The following is a 19193-nucleotide window of genomic DNA, read 5'->3' on the forward strand; positions in this document are numbered from 1 at the left end:
GCTTTCCACATCACATATACAGGGCAGTCCCTCTGTAAAGATTAACATTCCCCATCAGATCAGTCACACAGTGGGATGTTACTTCAGGTAAATTCAAAAAAGAGCAGCAGTAAACTGCATCCTAATTTTTTAAATCTACTTTAAAACTATACTTGTTTGAAGATATTTCCATTGCGTATGTCTCCTAAAATAACGTAAAAGGAACACCCATTTAACCACAAGATTCCACACTCAGGCTGTGGTTGACAGTCACTCAATTTGATGAAGCTGTGTGTTTTTTTCAGTTGAATATTTCTTCAGGTTACCTCTCAGTACAGTCTCTGCCATCTTGGGGTAGGGAAGGGGTTTGAGCATTTGGCTTGCTTGGATTGAGGGTCTTTTCTTTAAAGATCACCTTACAACATGCTCGTATATAATATGCCTCCACAGTTAGGAGGAACCTATATTTTAAAGGTCCAGAGCTTTCTGGGTGTCTTGTTGATAACACACCTCAGACAAATCTTCAAGTTTATGTCTTCTGAAATACTGCAAAAGGAGCATCATACTATACTATGTTTTCACATTATATACAATAGCCTCTGTATTATTTTAAATTATGCAGATAGCTTTAATTTGAAGAGTATGCAGGCTAAAAGTATTTGAAGCATGGTAACCAACACTGTAGCCAGGCCTCTTATTCTTTCACATAAGACGGCTAAGGATCAGAGGGTGCAAAGGAGGAGGAAATAACATGAAAGCTGGTTTTGCCAGACAGGTAAAGACTTATTCATGCTGGGAGAATCTCCAGCTGGGAAAATCCATGGTTGTTACAGCCTTTGTGTCACCAGAATAGAAAAAAGGGTTAGCTCAGTGAAGAGAATCTGGCTCAAAGAACTTAAAATAAATATCAGATGTCAGAGCTGTGACTTAATTGTTTAGCTAAGTAGATCATGTGAATTACACACAGATTGAGGACCTGTTTTTGCTTCTATTGAAATCGAGGAGAACAGAATCAGGCCACGCTTTTCTTCCAGTATCTTTCAAACACCAAAACTGTTACTGGAGTGTATGACAGCTCCTAGAACCATTTTTGTACCAGTCAGAAATCCTAGAGAGCCGCTAGTACGCAATTTATGTTTTATTATTATGATCGTAGGCTAGGACTTTAAACAGAATGTATTTCCTTAGGTTCTTTTAGGTTTTATTTCAAAATTTGACATGCAGACAATGACTCCTAACACTCTAACTGTGGAAACTGGAACTCCAGATTCAGATGTCGGTTTTTGACAGTAGCCAGTTTCAAAGAGAAACATTGAGACATATATGTATTTTCCTCATTTTAATACATTCTCAGATTAAAGCTCTGACAATATCAAAACTAGACCTATGTACCAATTCAGAGATACTATCTTCAATTGTCCCATTGAGAAACTCTACTGATCTGAAAGCTCAACAACTTTATAGTGAAAATTTGGATTTTTCTTCTTCCTTAATGAACATATGTGTTTGTTACGTTTTATGAATAACAGGAAATAAGACTTTTTTTCTTCCATAGTTACGGTATTTTTATGCTTTCTTTGACATTTTTAAATTTTCTATTAAATAAAACTAAACAAACAAAAATACCCACCCTTGTTTGATCATGAAGGCTTCGCAGGATCAGAAGAAAAATGGTAGAAGCTGAAAACTTGAAAAGATCATTCGGAAAGAACTGAAATATTTTATGAGAAGGCTTCACACATGCAACTGATTTTGGGAGAAGGCAACGTGTGCAGTGATTACCTGGCTAAGAGCCTTCATGTAGTTCTACCAAAAGAAGGAAATATTGGTAGACAGGTGACTGAAAAGTGTCTGAAAAGATCTGCTATTTGCAGACTGACATGTATTTCTGTAAATTCCATGTGGATGATGAATGTGTGTTGTTACAGCATGTAACTGATGACATTATAAATTAAGTATAAAGAAATTACTTAGTATCATATTTTTGGACATACATATAAGATACTGGCAGAAATATTCTGATTTAGAACATTTTGTAGGTGCTGATTTCTGCATTCACACCACAGAGGGCATCAGAGGGTGGTGGTTGGGAGGGGCTGACAAGAACTTCTGTCCCCTGGCCAGCCACAATTAAGCATGTACAAGTTCATGATGATAATATCAATAAAAGAGCAGTCTTTTAACCAGCATCAGGGTGTGATTTCTTTTTCTGAAATTTTTTCTGAGGACATAATTAGCAACTACTTTCCTTTCACTAATGAGTTAAGCAAAGAAAAATCAAAGTGGGGGTTGGGGGAGAGGAAGAACATAGTATTACCAGCGTTGAAAACCCAGTTCACAACAGGCAAAACTATCCTGCCCATCCCCTGTTTGCCTATCCTAGCCCTTCAGATGTGATTAAATGCTGCTTCTGCAGCTCAAGTGAGTTAGCTTCCTCCAGTCTCAGGTTATGTCCTTCCCACAGCTCAGTGCCCAGGCTTGCAGGAGCCAACTCTAGGGATAATCCATTGCCCTTAAGAGGGTGTTGAACTGGAGGCTGGCAACCTCTTTTAGGCTGTAAATAGTCGTCGCTCTGCTGAGATAGGAAGGCCTCACTGGAATTACTGTTCGTGCCAATAGTTGTCTTCATAGCAACGATTGCTGCTAACTATTCCTGTCACTCCCTGCTCCCACTCACAGCTTGGCGGAGACCAGCCAAGGCAAGGAGGCCAAAGGGAGAGTGGAGAGGGAAGAAGACAAACAAGTTGCAACAGTTGGGCAAGAGTAGGGCATGGACACAGAAGACTGGAGACAGCAGCTGGTTGGATCTCTCCTGTGAATGTGAGCTAGTCTTTATCATCTTCCCATGACTGCAAGTTTTTCCAATGTTCAGACTGCTGGAGGAACTTACTGAAAAATAGTTTTCCACTGCAACTTCTGAAGAAGTAACTTAGATATGAGTGAGGACAGGAATCCTAAGCAGATGATCATCTCCTGTGACTTGTATACTGTGTAGGTGCTATAGTGACAGAAGATGAACACCAAATATTTCTATTCCTATTTCTCCTACTTTTGTTCTCTTATTTTTGGATGCGTGTTCTTGCTGCTGTCTTCTACTGTCACAGGTGCTTTCATTTTTATATGCTATGATAATGCTGGTCACAGGGAGTGAGAAACTGATAAAATAAGAGCAGTTGTGGTGTCTGAAAGATTGTCCTGTAGATTTAAGTCAGGAAATTGGATTATAAAAGAAAGTACATTTGTATCTTTCCCAAGTAATGTTACCATAAAAAGAAAAAGAGCAAACTCGGGTAAAATTTATATGTATTTACTTTGTTTGTTCCTCTTTTGATTTTGTGAAAGTTTCTGTTGAAGGACTGATTTCCCTTGAAGCATAAAAAAAAAAAAAGACACACACATTTGTCTCTGAGGACTTTGTATCACCTTCATCTCCTTTCACCTTTATGAATGAAGGCAGCTCTCACACAAATTGTGTTTGGGAGGGTCTACATTGGCAAGAGGACCATAATGATAGCTATAATAACACAGGAGTGTGGACAGGACACTGCTTTCATTATGGCCTCTAAGATCCAGCAGGAGTATACAATGATTATGGGACTAAAGGCCTCACTTCAAAAAGGAGACAATCTTTACTTTCATTTTCTTTCTATCTCAGGTGAATGGAGAAGAATCTGCAGCAGTGTAGAAAATATAAAATTTTGATTTTCCTTTGTAGAAGGGAGAATGAGTTTTGGTTTCTCATACAAATAAGCACACATGCCTTCTAAGACTGCAGAATACAGTAGAATTATGCTTTTTGTATTTTGGAAATAGCAACCTGAAAATACACACTTTTTTAAAGCCATCTATTTAATTATGTGCACCAAAATTATTATTATTTTTTTTTTTTCATGAAGCCGTTAGTTTTTTACAATCTGAAACATTGAAAAAGAAGCTGGAAAACAGACATTCTTTGTAGATTTACCCTGTCCTAGAAGTGTGGCAAAGAGCCACATTCTGAATTAATTCAGAAATTAACCCTGTTTACTGATTTGGAAATAAACAAATAATGAGGGAGTTAGCAATAAAACACTATAGGAAACATTTTTTTATTATTATTTTCAAGGTAAAAAAAGACATGTTTGTGTGGCTTATCATCATATATTTACAAGTTATATTTTACATAATATATATATTATGTAAATATATCATCATATATTTACATAGAAACTATTGCATAGTTTCTATGTAATACTTAGCATTTCATAAATGGAATTCTAAAGGGGAGGTAAGAGAAATTCCTCTTAGACACTGTGGGCTGTGACCTAATGGGGATAATAGCACACAGAACATATGTGAGGTAGTTACCTGTTGACTTCAAGATAGTGTTGCACACTTAGAATCATTGCTGGAACCTATTGGATTTATTAAATTCAGCCTTCTGTTATTTCAGGCAACACGTTCTAGAATTTTGTTCATAAACTTTTAAAAGAACTGGACATGTCCTAGCTAATGTAAGACTTCTCTTGCCTGTTTTATCAGTTAGCAGACATAAATATCCTTTTGCTTCCTGAAGAAAATTCCAAATTGCATTTGCCTTGTGTTTTGTTGCTGCTGTTGTTTTGTTGTTACTGTTGTTTTGGTTTTGTGTGTGTGTGCTACTGTTTATATTTTTAAAATGTAAAGAATCTTCCATGCTCTTTAAAACAGAGCTTACTACCCCATCATTCAAATAAAGTGTATACATCCAACTTTATGAAATCAAGTGCCTAAAGTTCGTCATCTCTTTTCTTGGTATCCACCTGTATGTCTCAATAATAACACATATTAAGAATATTTGAGTCTAAAACCTCTTCTATAGTTCCCTTGCAATTACACTAATGGGGCATTGATGCATGAGGGGGACTGTGCAGCTATGAGTTAGAGTGGAATTTGACCCTGGCCAACATAAAAAGCCAGTACTTCAAACTATTTCAAGACTACTTTTAGGAAAAAAAAAAAATAGAAAAAATAAATAAATTATTCCATTCCAAAGAAAAGATGAACTAGAAATTGGTTATTTCAAATCTGAAGTACCCAAACTATAATGGTATTCCAAACTGTGCATGGATGTCAATCTCTCGAACAAATGTTCTGAGGACATATAAACATATAGTTTTACAGAAACAAACAAAAAAGATGCATGCTGAATTAGGAGACATTTATTTATTTGCTCTTTATATGTTTTTCTTTTCTCACATTACTGTGCTTTGTAGAAATTGTTGTCTGTTTTTATCATCTGTTTTTAGGAATCCCTTTGTACAGTAACTTTGTGTATTTTTGAAAATGTTCAGTATTTGCAATATACCCTTGCAAATTGTCTATGAATATTAATCACCCTGGATTTAAGGGAATGACTGCTATACCAAGACTTACCAGTGTGAGCAAGAAATAGATAATGTAGACAAGTAGATTCTCTGGGATAAGAACAGGTGACTGGCACTGCATGTGGTGGGTTGAAAAAGGGAAGAAAGGAAAAAAAAAACATATAGAAATCATGACTAAATGACAGGCTGAGACTTCAGAAGCTGGTGCTTCTTTTTACCTTTAGCACATTTAAGAATTGCACTTGTTTTGTTTTGTTTTGTTTTGTTTTGTTTTTGTTTTAAATCTAGTGCTCTTGCCACTGGCTACTGACATGGCAGCTGGATCAATCACAGTGAATGCAAGCCCTGTTCAGTTTTCACTTTACAGTCATGCCATTGTACATCTAAACTGACTGATGCCTCAACCCACTTCATCATTCAAGTGCAATGAGTGTCACAGAATAAAAACTTTATTTAGTATATGTACCACCAGATATTTTATTCATAACTAGAGTGGGGAGAATTTGAAAATATACTTCAATACTCCAGTTACTCAGCATGTAAATGGAGTAGTTTTTGCCATCCTCACATCAGAAAAATATTACTGGAATGAATATCAGGGAAAGTGAACCTCCAGTCACTGGTTTAAGTATCCTTAGAAGCACAGGTTCAAACCTGGAAAAATAAATAAGTGTGGAAGCATTTATTTGACATGGGAGCAGAACTAGCATTTTAGGACTTGACTAATGAGGTACAGTCAAATATCACAGTGTGCATTCCAAATATTTGCTATAAATAAAGTCAATGTACTGAACAAAGGTTTTGTGGACGGCATATAAATCCAGAGAGATTACAATGCTGTTTATGTCTACCCTTGGAGAAGTAAAAGATAAATTGACCAAGTCATTCATTATGAATTGTTAATTGTGCTCTATTTGCAACCCTTAAGCTCTAGAGTAAACTTTGTATTGCAAGAACGGAAAGAGCTCCCTTTACATAGAGTAAGTGGGAAGCCTAGTAAACTCAGAGCAGAAAGGTATGTATGAGTACATTCAGCATATTCTACATTCAGTAGATGGCAGTGGTATGCAGTTGTAGATTAACTCAGGATTTTCTCTTGAACAGATGCTGTCATCTCTGCGAAACCAAGTAACGTTGTTTGGGGGTTTATTTGAGGCCTTTTTTTTTTTTTTTTTTTTTTTTCTTTCAGAAAATACTAAGATACCAGGTATTTATTATTATTTTTATTTTTTTTTTACCTGGTGGAGCAAACAGGGATAGAAAATGTTAAAAATCTTTTCTAATTTATTGTAATCTTCATTACACAACGCTTGGTAAGGCATCTGGTAAGTTTTGAATTTCAAACAATGGTATTACATAGGGAAAGGAATGCATCTGTCTGGAGCATTGACTCATTTTCCATCTATGCCCTGTGGAACTTAGTGTGTACACATCAAAGTCTCAAAATAAAAGTATTCAGTAAGTGGGAACTGTGTGTGTTACTTAACAGAAGTAGTAACACAGTGACGTCTTGGAACTGCACACAGAAATAGATATTTTCCCTTGTCTACAGGAATGAATTGCAAATCTATTGGGGGAAAGCAGTCTGTGTGTGTATGTGTGTGTGTAAACAAACAAATTGCTAAGACAATTAGAAATTATTACGAAGATTTATTTATGAAAAAATTGGGGGGAAAATGCAAAACAAAAGCAGAAATAGAGCTTATGTGATTGATAGAAACCGTGAATGAGGAGACTGAGAAGAATTAAATTGCTTTGTTTAAGTAGATATTTTCTCATAAAGCAGCTATTTCAAATACAAAAAAAAAAAAAAAAAAAAAAAAAAAGATGGAAAGATTTGCTCTCTGTTGAACAAAGCAATATTTTTCTTGCCTCCCAATGGGAAAGAGCAGTAGAAAATGCATTAGAAATATCAGTCTGTGAAGTGAGATGTAACGTAACCACAAATTTGTCCTAAGGATATGGAGCACTCCTGGAGAGACCCCAGAATCAATTAGTAGTCCCTAAGCAGGGACTACAAATGTCACCCATTTTCAATGAAGAGCTGTGTTCCTCTAATGTGTCAGACACCATGAATATCCACAGAAACTTTTAAATCTGTATTAATATGGCTATTGTTTGCAGAACAAAAAGTAATACCATTCTGCTTGCATTGGAATAGCAGCATATAAAACCAGCATTTACAACATAGCCAAAGCTACTGAATATCTCAGTTTTGCAAATTGAACTTTGTCCAGCCATGAAACCTGGAGTAAGGGATTTAAGCAGTGAGTTCACTGCCAAAGTGTAAGAATGAAAGTAGGAAACTGATGCTTTTTAATTGGTCAGGGAGCTGAAGAAAGCAGTATATGTTAATTAATTCAATTCTCCTTAACATTTGCTGCAGTTAGGAGCCATTCTTTCAAGCACCATGAAGCTGTCATGTGGCAAATGCCTTAGCCAGGGAATGGGACTGACAACCTGTGACAGCAGCCCACTGTCGTGGATCACTGTCTTCATCTAGGAGAAGTACCTGGATCAGATCTCTAGGTGCATGCTTCACACTCTATTTATTCACAGGACATTTTGCCATGTGATTCCCACGTGTGACACTGACTGTAGTCAAATGTCTATAGTTTACTCAACAACACAACATAATCTTATTAAAATGAATGTAAACTTTTTTTTTTTTTTAACTTTACACTGAGGATGTGCATTGCTTCTTACCATTTGTAGAAATCATTGCATAGTTAAGGCATACAGAGGAGAGATTATTTGGATCATTGAGGTTTTTGAATATCTTATGTGGTTTTTTTCTTTTTTTTTAATGATTTTTTGTAAAGATTTAATTTATTTTTAAGAGAAAATGCTACCATGCCGAGGATACGTTCATCCTGTCATTGCAATGTTTTTCCATTCATTCATCTTTTAGGTATATCTCTTTACTTGGGTATTTTCTTATTTTTTTCTATTTTCATCTCTATTATTTAAGTTCTTCTGACACCTTACTAGTTATTTTATGAATTTACATTTGAAAGATTTTACTAAGACTTTTTATCACTTTCTTCTCTCTCTCTCTCTCTCTTTTTTTTTTTTTTTTTTAACATGAATTAAATCCATATTGGCATTGCTGCAAGTATGCAAACTGTTACACCTTGTAGTACTGTCACAGTACACAAGACCTGCTATCTTTAGGCACTAACAGAAGTCTCTAGTGAAGAAAAGCTCCATTTAATTAAATGGGACTTGTCTATTTTAACTAAAGACAGTTTTGCTGACAATAATATTTCAGCCACTGCACATTTCCTGTGAACAAATACAGCCTGTGTTAAGCTGAACCTTTGGAGAGTCTTGTCCTTCAAAATGTCACTTTTAATTAAAGGTTTGCTAAAACATATTGTTTTGTAACCATTTTATTGATCTGAAATTATATTATGAAGAACAAAAAGAATTATATGCTATTTTCATGTCAAAACAACATTTTCAGAAGCTTGAGTTTATAATAAAAGTCAGATGCATCTCACTGCTGGCAGTTATTTTTTTGTTTGTTTTGATATTTTTTTCCTGTTGTTTTATAGACAAAAAAGAAAATACACAATAAAACATTTTTTAATTATAAATTCTATGGTTATAAAATTGCTTTAAACAAAATATAAATAATATAAATCATTGTAAGATATATTAAGATACATTATTGTTCCTATTGACCTTACATTGGACTATGTGTATTTGCCAAGTTTTTTGTGCATTTATAGTCTTTTAACTGTCTAGCTAACTGTCTTAGGTAACTCCTTGAAGTGCAGAACATAAGAACCAGAAAAGCCTGTTGTTCCATCATTTGACATGTAATTTTGAGGAATGCTGTAGAAAATAAAAGTGGCTATTCTGAGTTAACAATAGTTATTCTGAAAAATGGAAAATTATTGAAGCTGGCTAAAAATGCCAGGCTTTGAATACTTTAATTGAAGAATGATTTGAAGAGCACTTTAGCACCTGTTTTTAAATCTAACAAATAATGTAATTTCTATTTTTGTGTTCTGTTAGATACACTTATGTTTTCCTGAAGAATTTACCTGCCACAAAATTTTTTAAGAATGCTTTAGTGTTTATCCCCCCTCCCACCCCCTGTTTCTTTTTTTAAGAAATTGAAAAAATGTGCCTTTTATCATTTATTCTTTTATTGTTTATTATTTTTAGATGCATGGGTATTCTTACAAAAAGTGAAGATGATGATTCTTGATGAAGATTTCTTTTTCTTACGTAGAAGGGTTAAGGGACTAGGAAAATGAAGCAGAGCCTGAGCTTCCCTGAGTAAGCTAACATAGGCAAAGGCTGCCTGTTGGGGACACAAACAAGTTGAGATCTTGATTTTTTCTGCTAAGGTGATATCACCTCAAGACGTGGAGCTTTGATGCCCCAAGCTGACAAGCTGTCTTGTGGGGATTTGGCCTATTTCAGTGCTGCAAGCACATCTCTCTTTTTTTTTTTTTTTTATATATATATATTACAGGAGGACATGAATTCATCAGGTACCATCATAGTGCTGGAGACAGTAGAAACATAGGGTAAAAAATCAGCACCTGCTGTCACAGCTTTGCAATTTGAACTCACAAACACTGAGAGACACAGAAGTGGAAATCCACATCCAAGGTGATGCAGCTATGTCTCTATTGCAGGTTGAGCTCACGCCCTAGCCAATGGCTGTGGCTTATTTGTTTTTCTACCTCTCGATGAGCAAGTCCAAATTTGTGAAAAATTAAGCATTCATCTCAGCTACCAAACACTGAATAGAAACTCAAAAGTGTGCAGAATAATTTTCTACATCATTAGCTTTACAACAGTGGTTTAAATCAACTTTGGAAAGTTTACAACAAAATCATGGTTACAGCAGAGATCCGGAGCAGCTGTTGCTCACTGCCTCTTAACTCAGAGCTTGCTTACTCTCATGCAGGCTTTGTGAATAACTAACCACCATTCCAATCATTTAATCATGGTATAAAACTGTCACATCCTTTTTGCATTTTACCTGAAGTCCCAAGTCCTTCTACAAGGCATCACAACTCAGATTAAGAAAATTAACAGTAAGGATCATTTATGATTGAAACCGCGGTACAAACTTAGCCATTCTGTCTGTGGAGCTGGAAAACACTCTACATTTGTCACATCCCTCTATTTTCACCTTATATTTTTATATTCTGAGTATTTTAAGCAGCAGATCTAGTAGCAGATCTGTATTAGCACCATTAATAGCTGTCCATATTCACTGCTGTCTGTGGAAGCAGTGTAGGATGGGCAGTATTTTGGACCAGGTTAGAAATAAGCTACAAACACATACAGAGGTCCTCATGTCGGTAAAAAAGAAAACCTTGAATTCACTTTATTTATGATTATAATCTGAGATTATAAAGATGAACTCAGGGTCAATAGCACAAGTGCATTTTAACTCAGATATATTATCTCTGGAGAGCTGTGCAGGGTTTGTAAGATTGTGCACAAGAATGGCACAGTCTGAATGTTCTCCCAGCTGATAAAAAAATCTGTTACTCTCTTCCATAGGATATATACTGGCTGTACTTTACTAGTTTGTGTAGCATGGTCTTGAGGCAAGAATGGATTGAATAAATCATCTCCAGTCAATGCTTCCTGTTCATGTGTGTTTCATACTTACATTTCATTCTTTCATTTTCCTGTTTCTTTTGTATTTTTGCAGTGTTACTTCACAGTGTTTTGATTTTAGCAATACTTTGCCAATCTATCTTGTTATTGTATGCTATTACATGTTTCTGCTTTTCCTTTATGAAACTTATATATCAAAATAATTTAACGTGCTCTGTGAAGATATGAGCATACACTGCAAGAATGGCTATTAAGATATCTGTCTTAATAGGTGTCGGGTACCACATGCAGCATGATCTGAGCAACTAAGAGCAGGTTAGAAGCCAAAATAACCTAGCATAGTGGTTCTGTCTTGATCTTTCATCACCATATAAAAGCATCCTGTATGGACTTGAGATCCTGATTCTGGTTGCAGTGTGATCTGGTCAGGAGTCAGTGATAACCATTCCATTCTAAAAGGATGTTCTTTAGTTTGATTTAAATCCTAAGTCCTTTGAGACCTCAGCCTCATAGTTGTGCACAGATAGGAGGGCTTCACTACATTCAACATGGACAGTTCTGGAAATCTGTTGTTGAGGAAATTAATAGAAAATACCTATAGCAGAAATAGTTTGCCTGGTCTCATTAGCAGTGCCAGCATCCAGCTATGCTGCTGAAAGGCAGAAGAAAATTACTGTGCTTGTGTCAGGCAATTAATAGTTCATAGAGCTAATAGAGCTCCTTGTGCCATTATAGCAAGTGGACAGAAGTGTTCCAGTAACCTGTGCTCCCCGTGCCCTTTATACAAATGAACTGACATTGTCTTTGTGGAGAGCTAGGGACTCACTGACTGCATTACAAAATGTACTGTACTGGAAGAAAAAGAATGTTTCAAGAAAGCTGAAACATAGGCACGTGTTGAAAAGAAGACTGCTGCCTGGAGGGCTGGCAGCTGTGTCAGAAGAGGAGTGGGCATGCAGTCGGTGTCATTCAGCTGCTGCCCTGCACATGGCTGACCCATTCCTGTAGGGACAGGCGTAGACAGGCTGGGGTGAACCCTGAGCCCAATGGAGGTTGCTTGTGGGAAGCAGACCCTGCAGCATTCATTCTCAGCTACAGCTGCAGTTTATGCCTGAAATCCTGAGCTCCTTTCCTGAGTATCAAATCTTTTATCCTGTTTTGCCATCTGTGTATTTAAGGGTGGGGTTTTGGCTTTCTGTCATCCTTGACCAGCCTTCACCAGGCTTCGGTTATTTCTCTTTACTGGTCCACTTGAGGCATCTCATTCAAAACTCATCCAGATTGTTTCACTATTTTATCTTTTCTTATGCTTCATTCTGAATAATTTTAAAGTATTTGGTATCAGTAAATCAGTACTTGGCATACAGTACTTCAGTAAAATTCTAAGTTTAAGGGGTGATATTTCATTTGAAATTAGGAAACAAATGAAATAGACGTGAGTTAAAACTGAGATTTTCAAGTAAATTAGGTCCCCTGATCTTGCTAAGTTGCACTTTAGTGTGGCATTTTAGTTTAAAATCTAAAAACTTGGACATTTTAGTTTAAAATCCCAGACTAAAAATACACTCATGTGACCTCTGAGAAACTGCTTAAGGCCAGTGATAAGAATTTATTTTGGCAGAAGAACAACATCTTTCTATAGTATGTAAGGGAGCTTGCTCTCTTCTAAGCTAAATGTTAATTCAGACTGTGAATTAGGAAAAAAAAAAAAAAAGTAGGAGAATACAGATATTTAAAATGGCATAAGTGGTCAGGAGATATTTTTAGTGAATAAATATGTTTAGCTGCAGGTCCTAATGCTGAGACATTGCAATGCTCAAAGAATTACTGCTAAGAAAGGCATTTCTTTTAAATTTAACATAGCATATAGCTGTTATGTACAGTTTCAGTGGAAAAAATAAGTCTTGAGGGAGATGCACTAGTTTTAAGAATTTTTACTTGTATCAAAAGCTTTTGCTGTAAGCCAGAGGCAACATCCTATTGCAAATAAATAAATAAATAAATCCTAGTGAGTAGAGTTTTTGTGTTAGCTCAGATTTCTCTTCTGCCTATTTCTTGTGGCTGTTCTGAGACAGGTACTTTCTCTTGTACTTTTTGGAAAAAGCACCATATTTGAAAATGGTGTGTTTTAAAATTCACAACTGTTTTCCCAGGAGTGGAATACTATTTTTTGACTAATAATGACTATAGAAATACTCTTGGTCTATCTACTTCTCTCTTCATGTACCCATAATTTCAATACCCAACATACTGTATTTGGTTCAGTATTTTACATAATTTGTTCAGGTACTCAAACAGTTGTCATTACATGAAAACATATTTATAATATTTACGGTCTTTCTTAAAGTACAGCTCAATTAACTTATAAGATGTGCAAACGACAGAAAATATGATAACGTATGCTTTTATGAGGACCATTTGACATTTCTTCAAGAAGAAATTTGGCAATTTCTTCTTGGATTAAAAGAAGATTATTCCAGGAAGAAGATTATTATTATATGTGAATATACCTGGAATAATTTGAATAGTTATTGTGTTATTACAGTAGACTTCTCATATTTTGCTTTAATTTATTTTTTTTTTTTGTAATTCCTATACTACATAGATACATTTTTTTTTCTTTTTCTCTTTAGAAATTTTCCCAAGAGATTCCAGTCTAAAAGACAAGTTCATAAAACATTTTACAGGTAAGGCAAGTTGTTTGCACTTTATTTTACCCACAGATGTATATTCTAAGATGCCACAAAAAAAAAAAAAAAGTCATGCTGTTAACTTTTTTGAGGTTATGCACTAAGTTTAACATTTTTGAAGTTATATTTCCATCATTTAGGGCTAGAATGTTTTAAAGAACTCTAATCACATTTTTAATCTTAAATGTATATGTATTTCTCCATAAACTTTGTCAGTCCTTCCATATCAATTTTTAAATCTGCCAATTTTAACTACTCATTAGACTACATATATCTTTCAGAATCAGATCCATGTGACTGTAAATTTTCACTCTATCAGCAAAACACTTTGTTCTATCTCATGATATATATGTGGGCTTGCTTTTTTTAACACAGCAAACAAAGCAAGAAAGGATTTAAACCAAGAAAGGGTGTTAAATCAGTGTAAATGAATCAGAAAAATCATTTGATATTTTAGATATGGAAACTTAATATGATTGCAGTCAAATACTTGTACTTGAAAACAGATGTAGTTATATCATACACTTGTTTATTGTATTTTGTTTTGTAACTACTGGGAAAATTATTGTACTGGCTGTAAGCAAAATGAGCTGTCAGCAAAAATATCAACGTGCTTGTGCTGATTCTTTACTTTTTTATTGCAAATGTTCTGAAATTCAGAAAAATGAAGGTCTGAAAGTATGACACTGCAAATGTCTTGGTGATTTTAAGTATTATTGGGATTAGTGAAACTAAAACCTAGAGAAATACATAGCAACAAAATAGAATTTGAGATAATTATGTCTTACCTCTTTGGAAATTTTGTACAGTCATTGGCAAGAAAGGAAAGGATTTGTTGTGTCCTTTGTATGTCAGGGGAGTCCTCAAACCTTTAGAATAAGCACGACAGTAAGGGTCTTTCTGCCAACAGCTAACTCCAGTCTAACAACACCTACAGGAGAAATGCTACACCCAGCTGCCTCTTCACTCCCACAGTAAACAAGAATAATTATGAACCTTATATTCATGTGAAAAAGTAATGTCAATTCATGTGAAAAAGTAATGCAAGGTACAACTGTGTTATTCCATGTACCACAGGAATACTAGAAATTAACTTTCTGGGGAGGACAGACAAGAAAGAGTTGCTTATATTAATAATTTAACTGTTTCCTTTTCATATTTAAATCTGGAAACTTCTCAGCCATCATAACAAGATCAACATAAGAATCTGAGTAGGATAGCTGATGAATACACAGCAAGTTTCATTACTCAGAAACAGTAGTGAAAAACAGCCACGAGTTTTACATAAGTTATTTTGAGAATACTAAATCACAGAAAGGAAAAAGATCAAAAAGTATTTAAAAGCTTGTTTCTGGAGACATTTATTAAATTAATAGTTTTTTCCTGCATGGGTAGTTGCTATCAAAATTGCTGAAATTATTTGTTTAAGAATAGCTGGAATGAATAAGGAAAGCAGGTTCATTCCAAAATTCTTGGAAGTTTATTTCTTTATTGGCTCAGAATTACTTCCTACATTTTTTTTTTCCTTTTTAATTATGCTCTTAAGATCTTCAGTGATGGGGTTTTCTGCCTGATTTTTCTTTTCCATAGCTTTATTAGATCCTGTAATACACAGTCTTTTTCCTAAAATACAACCTAAATGTATTTTTCTTGATTCTGTTCAAATCATGATCCTTTTTCTATGAACCTTATTTAAGTAAACTATTCCAATATAGTCCTTGCTAGTGCAAGAATTTGGACATCCTGAGTTAATGGAGTTGGGGAAAAGAGGAGAGGGAAGGGAAATCAACACTACCTTCACAGTCCATTATCTGTAGAGTTTCAGGATTAAGAGATTTTTTCTACGCTTGTACTTTGCCAAGATTAGTAGACTTTTTAAAACCAAATAAGATCTGTATGTAACAATTCTTGACTGTAGAAACAATCATAAATAATATTTTGAGTCATAAAGCTATCTATCAATTCAGCTTGAAAAACCAGCTGACACAGATTGCTTTATAAGGCACAAATAAAATTAACAGCCTATTTTTGATGGCAAGAAGGAAAGTTCGAAAATCATATATTATCTGAAGGGACATAAAATTTATTTAGTGACAAAGCTGATGTTATCTCCATATATCTTGGATAATTTTAAATTGCATACTTTCTTGAGAGCCTAATTACATACTCAGATAAAAAATAGCAGCAATCTTCCAGTTCAAAGTTGCAAAGGCTGCTTTGTCAGTTTATTCAAAAGCTTACTTGTGGCTGAAAAATCTCATGAAATCTACATATTACTGTAAAATATACCCAATGTTCAAGTCAGTTCACTGTCATAGGGAGAAATCTTCTTGCAAGCCTGTGGTAGTTGACCTCCACTATCAGGGAGCCAGGGAGTATTGTCTCCCTGTATATTTTGAGGCTGCTAAACCACCTTTCAAGTGGTGAGATAAATAACTGTTGCCCAGAAATATATAGTATTTTTCTTTGACTAGAAAGTTAGTCAAAGCAGTGTTGCATGTCAGCCATGGTTTGGGGACCAGTAGCTGTATATTCTTATGAAATACTGTTATGGGTCGATGACACTGAATTTCCAGAAAAAAGGGAGACTGGAAGAGCAGACACATAGCATACAACACCTTGGGCACACAGGGATTTGCCTCATCCAAACGTTTAAAACACATGCTGCCCTCTGCAGGTGTGCACCCTTTCTTGCTAGGACTGCTTCAACGAGAGATAGGGTTGTTAGATACTTTTTGGCTCTATTTTTCTCCTCAACTCCCACATCATATTCATACAGAGCTTCTAAATGATGTGCAAATTAGAAGCATTAGTAGATCAAACTACTTCATCTTTGCAGGGCTTAGAAACTCATATTTCCTTAAAATATTGCTTTTATCTATCTTCAGAAATAATATCTGCATTCCTTCTACATTATTCCTACATTATAATACTGACTACTGAACTAACGTTGTAGTTGCAACATTCTATTTTTCACCACAAACTGTACCATTAACTTGGAATTAATAGAATTTCAAGGGTAAGGCAGTCTATCACTTCAATTTTTCTGTTACTTGGATCATAAGCATTATAGTGTAGTAATAAGATTGTTTTCTGTTATTTTAGTAGTATTGTTATAGTTGTGTTGCATCATAGTTGTTTAAGGTGTAGCATAAAGTTAAGCATAATTTTATCAAAACACCTTGATGTTAATTCTATATGATGACATGATTCATTGAAGCTGCGAAATCATGACATTGAAAGGTTGTGGTTAACTCCTGCTTACTCTCAAATAGGGCCAGTCACATTTTCATCAGAGTGTAGCAAGCACTTTCATCGGCTGTATCACAACACAAGGGACTGCTCAACGCCAGCTTGTAAGTTGTAACTAAAGTCAGTTAAAATCCAGCTGTGATACTTGTTTAGAAGCAACTTGCTTTTCCTGCTCAGTGTTTGGTGTGCTGATTCTTCTGTATCGTTTTCTCTTCACTGTAGCAATATTCTACAGAATACATTGAAGGTCTTCTAATGCACACATTAATTTCTGTTAATTAATGCAGTTACAGTCAACTGCTTAAAACAGAGATCCTTCTAAGTGAGACTAACATAAATGAAATGAAAACTCTGGGACAAAAATAAAAGAATAAAAAAAATCAGGCATGCCTATACAGACGTGGGGTATGAAGCCATTCTTTCCCACTCTCCTTAGCTCTACTCATGCAATAAGATGAAATCTGAAAAACTCCCTACCTTCTGTTAACCATCAATTGCATGTTTATATGTTGTTTTTGACTATACACCTGCTTCTGATGGCAATTATCCAAATATGCCCACTGTTAAAGAACAAAAAAGCAGTTTGTTCATCATTTCTGTTATTGACCTATGCATTTCTTATCAAGTAGTATTCCACTATGAGATCAACAGAAGTTTTGCTGTAACACAGACTAAACGCAAATGTGTCAGAAAGATTTACTGAAAAAGAAAACTATTCTATTGTGTTATTAACTGAATAAAACAAAGAAAAATTGAACAAATAAACAAACAAACCAAAAAAGTCCATTACAATTAAGTTAACATTCTCTATTCTAGAATAAACTATGTCATTTCATTAGCAAATGTGGATCTCAGTGATGTGTAAGCACATACTATGGAATGGCACACTTTGGAAATTTTTCAGGACTTAACATAAAAAAATGACACAGTCATAACATTTCTATTCTAATTAAACAACTTTTCTCTAAACAAGATTGCAGTTTGAACTGTGAGGAACTAATTTTTAAGTTTAACTATCAGCATAGATACTAAAAATGTGATTAAAGCCAAAGCAGGTTTTATTTATCCTTTTCTTCAATCAGACCCAAAGCAGACAATGACTTTCATTCAACCTTAAACGTTCTGTAGATCTAAAAGAGTTGAACACTCACCTGTCTGCAATTTATCCAGCATTCAAGATAGTTATCAAGGCTGATCACAGCCAGAATCTTTTCCAGTCTCTTTAGAGGAGTTTGCTGTTTTGTTTCAGGGAAACCGTAGCTACCATAGGACTTCTGAGGATGGGTTACTTCCTGTCCTACTGGCACAGTTAAGTTCTTTATAAACATTCCCTGAAGCACTGATCCCAGGTTAGCATTCAGTCCCTTGTTGTTTGACACAATTTCTGTTAAGTTTTACCAAGAAACTTATCAAACAAGACAAGAAGATTGTACTTAGTATTCCTTGTTACTAAATGCTTCGGTCTTTCCATCAGAAAGCCATTTGAACAGAGGACACTAGAGAAAGAGCAAGTAGGTCACTAGTAACTCTAATCTGATAGCTGAGATTTATTTAGACATGGAAAATATGGATTCCTATTAATGTTAACAGTAAGTGGAACAATAAAAAAGTTTGAAAGGGCCTGACCTCAGTACCTCATAGTCTGTGTATAGGAATACATGTAACATCCCAAGTAATGAGTTAAGTTCCTTCAGGTAAAGTTGGGAATTGAACCTGGTCTTCTACCTCTTAGGAGGGAACTATGTAGTAGAAAATGAACTGCTTACATCTCTCACATTTCCTCTAGGGCCTCAGCTAGGATAAGGTATAATTTTGCATTTTGTGCTCATAATTTCATGAATTTCCATCAGGGAATGTTTTCATTGTGTAGACAGCCTGAAATTCTAGTACAAGTTCTACATTTAATTTGGTGCAGTTTTTGAGGGTATCTGGCAGATGAGATTCATTATTGCTGTTGGTAATTTTGTTTTACAGATTATAAAAGGTGTGCAAGGTTGCTAACAAGATTAGCAATGAGCCCTTTGTGTACACAGTCCTAGGATGTTTGTTATGTAAGTATCATTTTTTTCCCACTCGTGTTTTTTATTTATTTAATGGTCTAATGATTTACTCCACATTTGTACCTTGTTATCAGGTGTGTATATAGAAATGTTGTATTAACAGTGCATCAACGTGCAGTTCTGGGATTGCTCTAAGAACTGCCTACTACCTCATGGTAATACACAGAAGCACAGATGTCTCTGATACATGCCCCAGTCATAGGTGGCACTACAGAGCAAAATTGTGCTCTGGATCACATCTTGCTACCAAAATTTTGAGAAGACTAACTGGT

At 35.2% G+C, this 19193-nt stretch overlaps 1 protein-coding gene across 1 annotated transcript in view; it reads left to right on the top strand.

Annotated features, from left to right (window-relative positions):
* Window positions 1-18900, top strand: part of ALKAL1 (ALK and LTK ligand 1) — a gene marked incomplete at both ends in the record, with an annotated part of 32416 nt that extends 13516 nt beyond the window's left edge. Inside the window, 3 exons of the mRNA XM_082752686.1 lie at window positions 13525-13606; window positions 16885-16965; window positions 18836-18900. Of these exons, the coding sequence (XP_082608812.1) occupies window positions 13525-13606; window positions 16885-16965; window positions 18836-18900 (228 nt within the window). The remainder of the gene's footprint in view (window positions 1-13524; window positions 13607-16884; window positions 16966-18835) is intronic.
* Window positions 18901-19193: the final 293 nt, after the last annotated feature.

This window comes from Aythya marila (assembly GCF_965140915.1).
Source record: "Aythya marila genome assembly, chromosome: 2".
Classification (NCBI taxonomy): domain Eukaryota; kingdom Metazoa; phylum Chordata; class Aves; order Anseriformes; family Anatidae; genus Aythya; species Aythya marila.